Below are 6,000 nucleotides of genomic sequence, written 5' to 3'. Positions count from 1 at the left end.
TTGACAGTACAGTCCTCCGAATCCAGCTCCTCCGCTCCATCATACTGAATCTCCTGCTCAATTCCATTTCCCTCATGAATGATGATTGTGTCGGAGGGAGGATTTATTACAGTACAAGGAAGCTAGGGGCGGTACTCAGAGCCCCGGGAGCCACCACAGAACTGAGCAGGAGAGTGAGTCAGGGACAAAAGGGGCACCTTAATTTGAGCAGGGGTGCCTGGGAACGCTTGCTCTAAAACTGAAGAAAACAGACATGTGAGACATGGAATTGGAGGTAGATCACAATAGCAGTTTAATGAGAAGATGCAACTTCAAAGAAACTGCAAGACAAAGACATAAAATCCAATATACAAAATTCAAATATCACATATCCATTCTCTCCGTATCAGATTGTCTGTCTGAGAGAAAGAACATACAGTGTGTAAACGCATCAGTGTATGAGACCTCTATCACCAAGGTACTCTCATCTCTACTCTAGAGCAAGCATTCCTGCAATTTTGAATGAAATGAATACATTGTGATCAGAAATAAAGAGAACAACAACTAAACACAACAGGACATTTCATGTAGGTAAAATACAACACAATGCTAAGCAGGCGCAAAAGCAAACACAAGAGCCTCTGCGTGCTCTTGGAGAAGACCTACGGAGTCTGTCACCTACATACAGACAGCGAGGTAATCCGTCGAGGTGTCTGGGTGCACCCCTTATATACTAATCTATGGGCTCCTTCGAACGCTACTCTTACCCAAAAATAAACCTCGTCTGCAGAATTTCACCAGACATGTCGTCATTCACCACTTAATGCTGACAATGAACTAGGTGAAAAGGTCAGTTTCTCAGGCCAATCGCTTGTCGTAAATTACACAGAGCAAGCAGAAACTATAAGCAGACATTGTACGCGAAGCAAAAAATATAAACAGATATTGTGCACGGATCGAATATATACATAGATACATCCTCTCAGTTCTCCCAACTTAAGCTCTGCGGTTGCCACTTCCTGAAATGAGGGAAACCTGCCCAGGAAACAAGTGCTATGCCAGGAAGCAGCTTACTGTATGTCGAAGTGTCAAGAGGATGCTGAACTTTGGTACCGACCAGGTAGGGTGGGGGCTACCAGTTTGGAGGCAGAAGGCCTCGCAGAAAGAGGAACTGAATCTGCGTTGGGTCAGAGTTGGGTCAGACCTGCCATCAGCCTGCGATGCACTAAAATGGAAGAGCTATGGTCAATTTAACAAAGGCCTATATAACATATAAAAGGGCCTACAGAGCACGGGCAAGTGGGAGGGATGTCTCAGGACAACTATATGGGACAATCAGTCCCTTTCTCATTTCCCTCCTCTTGTTCATCTTTAATGAACACCATTCGTACAGCATACTTAGCCGGCGGTGGGGGCAGTGGCCATGTGGCGTCACGAGGAGAAAGCCCTCCCTCACTCCTGCTCGGGCCTGCTTCTATTTCTCCCTGTGATTCCCCTTTATCCCCAGCCATTATCTCATACGGGTGTACTAAGTCTTTCCTCGAGGGAAGTGGGGGGCTACCAGGCACCTGGGGCTGATAACACCTACCAAGGGAAGCTTGTGACGTGCTAGACCCAGGGATGGTGAGCTCTACTATGTTCAGCCTAGTTACTTCTTCCCCATCCCCCTGTTCAGTGCGTATTACAGTGTACACCCCTGAGCTCGCGTAGTTCATACCAATTACCGTAGAACTGAATCTTTTCACACAATGTATTAGAATCTGTACACCACAACACAACAGCAACAGCACACAAATTATAGGCATCATAAATTTTAGTACAGCAGACAGCCATGAAGGCATCCAGTCAAAACTGAACAAATTATCAAAAACGTCTGCTTCAGCACCTCCTTCCTCATGCATCTGTTTCCCCAAAGTGTCCAAGTCCTCGATGGCCTTTGTAAGTGTTCCGTTGTCCGCATCATTAGCCAAAATGAAAGTACAGCAGGACTTCCCCACTCTTGCACATACACCACCATTCATCGCAGTCAGCTGATCTAGAACATATCTGTGCTCTAGAACCATAAGTCGCAGAGGTCTCAGTTCTTCTTTCACGGCGTTGAACCCATCACGGGTGTTGTTGACGAGCTGCATCAGTTCGTATCGCGTCACTTGGAGCCAGCGAGCATTGGCTTTTGTCTGGAACATGGGGACAGCGCCCCGGAAGAATAGTTCAGCTTCGTTGAAAAGAAGGAATTCTTGTGGAACCTCGTGAAATGGACCATTTGAGAAGTATTTCTGAAGGCTCCTTTTTCGGTGGTGGAGCAGGGTGACATCACCTGTCATTGGGTGGGTATGGATGCGGGAAATGTTCGATGCTGGTACAACCAGGTGTAGTTCATGCATCATAACCATGGAACAGAGTCCTTTCCAGTGGGGTGGCAGCTGCAGATAAATGTGTTCACCGCAGGCCCAATAGATGTCCATGAGGCTGGAGGTGCCGTACTGAAGGTCCAAATTAAAAATTGTGCTGCTGCAGTTTGTGTTGCGGCCCACAGAGATCGTTCCATTACCTAGGAAACAAAGGAGAGGAGACTTTAGCTTGTATGCTTTCTTTGGTTGGTATCTTGTACCCTCATTGAAAGTGTATCTTCTAGTCTCTTGTGCCCATATCTCAGCGCACTCCTCCCCTATCTTCTTATCAATACGATGTATGTCATCTTCCTCCACAATGGCATCTCCTAAGGAGGCTGCCTTACATACCAAGTCATGTGGGCCATTCCACCTGCCGTTAAAATAAATGTTGGCCTGCAGGCGCAATATTGGCCTCCACTGACAAGGGCACTGCGAATCATTATGGTTGGCTTGGTGATGCACTGGGGAGTGGCATTTTGACGGGGGTGTTGGGAAGGCGAAGTACCCTAGTCTCCTAAACTGGTATCTCCAGACCTCCAACAGGCCGATGGGCATTTCCATACCACGGTAAGCCCCTATCCTCCTTTCATACTCTGATGGATTTGTTACCACTGTAAATGTAACGTATTTGTCATCCCACTCTGTAGCATTCACAAACGCACCATCTATTGTGGCTGAGTGGAGCTGTATCTGACCATGTATGCGACAAAGAAACAGATGTAGGAGACATTTGGCAGTGGGTGGTGGCACTTCTCTGGGAAATATCAATTTGTCTGCGCCTACAGCATGAGGGATGTGAGAGCACACAAAGCAGGATTCATTCGTGACCTTCCTCCCGACCTCCCTCATGTCTCTATACCACATGTTGTCAAACAGTGCATTGTGAACCCCATTATCCTCTGACGTCTTATCAGTGCGCTGGGAGTGGAAACCAGGCATGAAATGCTGGTCATAGGTGTACACAGCTGTGTCCTGAAGTTTACTAACCCAGTCTACTACTGGCGAGGTCACTGCTTGCTTGCGAGTGATACGTGGCGAATACCTGGCAGGTGCCTTTATGCCTCTGACAATTAATTCACTCCCAACACTTCGCTTATTCTGGCGGGCTTTTTTATGAGTATCTGGCACATGGGCATTCAAGGTGATATCCAGTACCATATCCCATTCTGTTGGGTTAGCAGGGGGTGTGGAAGGTGCCAGAGTGGGCGGTGCATAGGTGTCAGGAAGTGTCTCAGACTGGGGTTGTCCTAGGGTAGATCTAACATTGCTAGCTGTACCTCCCCTTCTCTCTGGATACACCACAACCCAATCAAATGCAATTAAAAATGCAACAAAGAGAATACCGATTACTGTACATATCTTTTTCAGTGAAAGTTCGGTATGCGAGGAACGTCTGTTACTGTGTCTCAGTCCATAGATGGCCATGCGATCTTCATACTCCTTCTCTTGGATAGACCATGGAAACATGATGCCCTCCTCTTGTCCATAGTTCAGGCCTGGGATGGTGCCGGGTTGATCCTCACGTGGCTCCGATGTATCCATGCCTTCCTTTCGGCTATTCGGACTGCAGTGGGTGAAGAGTCTATAACCTGATATGGTCCTTCAAATTTAGGATCTTTCCACTTCCGGACTTGTTTCTTTACGAAGATTTTTGTCCCAGGGCAAATAGGTGGAAGTTCATCAGAAATAGAGCCCTTGTTCTGTGTCCTTGATATCTGAATAGAAAGGAACTTTGCAGCACGAGTTAGTGCACACAAGTAATCAAACAGTTCAGCTTTCACAATCTCAGAAGACATTTCAGTGTCTACTTTAGGTCTGGTGGAGGGAACAACCACATTCATTGATCTGCCCGTGACAAGCTGGTGAGGTGTAAGGTGATGGTCAGAACTGGGAGCGTTTCTGAGTGTGAACAGAGCAATGGGAAGGCAATAGAGCCATTTCTTTCCAATTGTGGCACTTATCTTACTGATTTTGGCTTTGAGTAGGCCGTTAAGGCGTTCACAAATACCATTGCTTTGTGGATGATAGGCTGACGTCAATTTATGTTTTATTCCTAACATTGAGGTAATTATGGCAAAGATATCATTTGAAAAATGGCGGCCATTGTCACTTCGAATAGCATCCGGTAATCCCCAGCGACATATGACCTCACGAAGCAAAAAAGTAGCTGCGGCCTTTGCGTCACAATGGACACATGGTCCAGCTTCAATCCACCTTGAAAATGGGCACACCACTACAATGAGGTACCTGTAATTGTTGCATCTGTCAATCATGTCTATGTAATCAATGTGGAGTTCTCTAAAGGGACCTTTGGGCCTTGGTATTGTTGAGGCAACTGTCTTCATAGTTGGGTTAGGTGAATATTGTTGACAAATGAGGCACTGATGAACGAAGAGTGTTATCTGCTCATATGCATTGGGGATGAACCACTCTGTCTGCAAAGTTGTGGACATGATATCACGAGGGACATGTGCAGGAAGGTGTAACTGAGTGAGCGCTACTTGTAATAGTGCCTGTGGCATAACTGGCTTCCCTGTCATTGTCTGTCTGTAAATGAAATCTGAGACATCTTGTTGCACTCCTCTCTTCTTCCACAGCTCCTTCTCTTCAGGAGGGGCGCTCTCCTGTATTTCTCGTAGGTGTAGTTGTGCAATGATATCATATTGCTGTGTGTCATCTATAGTGTATGGGAGTGTTGGATCAGTGGTATCTGAGAGTAGCGACTTACGTGCGTCATCTACTGTACTTTGTGTATCTACCTGTACTACGACGGACGCATCTTGAGCAAACAGGATGGGGGCACAGGTATTTTGCCCTGTCACTTGAGATGGTTCAGGTCGGGGCCCTCTGGCAGCTGCTTTCGCAGCCCAATCCGCCATGGCATTTCCTCTGGAAACGAAATCTTGGCCATTTGTGTGTGCAGTACACTTTACTACAGCCACTTCTGCTGGTAATGTTAATGAATCTATTAGTTCCTCAAGTAACTGTTTGTGCATTACAGGTGTGCCATCAGTTTTAAGGAAGCCACGCCTTTTCCATCTCAGAATGCTGGAATGTGTTGTTGTGGTGACATATGCAGAATCTGAGTATACAGTAATCCTTTTATCAGCTCCATGTTTGAGAGCTGCAATCAGAGCCACTAACTCTGCTGCTTGTGCTGAATAATGCGATGGCAATGTTATTTGCTGTACGATGTCTAGAGAGTCAGAGGAGTCTCTCTGTTGTGCTCTGACCACTGCAGCTCCTGTGTATCTTATTCCTGTCTCTTGATCAATGGTAGAGGAACCGTCAACAAAGTAGATTACACTATCTGGCAACGGGTCTTCTTTCGCTGTTCCTGACTCATCTGGACAATATGTGGCACAGTCATGACTGTCATCATCAGTGGTGGCAATGGGATGAACAAAGAACGTGGCAGGATTCACATTATGACATTTAACAACCTTCAAAGATGGTAATGACAGTATGACTTCATATCCTGATACTCTTTGTGTAGTAAGAGTTGTTTTAGCTTTTTGTATCACTGCGAATACTGCATGCTCAGTGTACAGTGTCAGAGGGGAGCCCATGACTATGGGGGTGCTTTTCTCAACAGCAAATGCTGCGGTTGATAAGGCCTGCTCACAAG

The 6,000-nt window shown here is 46.3% G+C and overlaps 1 protein-coding gene across 2 annotated transcripts in view; it reads right to left on the bottom strand.

Moving 5' to 3' along the window:
- Positions 1–275: 275 nt before the first annotated feature.
- LOC146870806 (uncharacterized) overlaps positions 276–6,000 on the bottom strand; it is a 48,266-nt gene continuing 42,541 nt past the window's right edge. Inside the window, exon 2 of one of the 2 annotated variants that reach the window (XM_085646851.1) lies at positions 276–4,102. In XM_085646851.1, the coding sequence (XP_085502977.1) occupies positions 1,302–3,914 (2,613 nt within the window). In that variant the 5' untranslated portion in view covers positions 3,915–4,102 and the 3' untranslated portion in view covers positions 276–1,301. The remainder of the gene's footprint in view (positions 4,103–6,000) is intronic. The other variant, XM_085646853.1, reaches the window with a different exon arrangement.

The sequence above is a fragment of the Triturus cristatus genome, chromosome 1_1, assembly GCF_964204655.1.
Source record: "Triturus cristatus chromosome 1_1, aTriCri1.1, whole genome shotgun sequence".
Taxonomy (NCBI): domain Eukaryota; kingdom Metazoa; phylum Chordata; class Amphibia; order Caudata; family Salamandridae; genus Triturus; species Triturus cristatus.
This window is presented reverse-complemented; position numbering and strand designations above follow the sequence as displayed.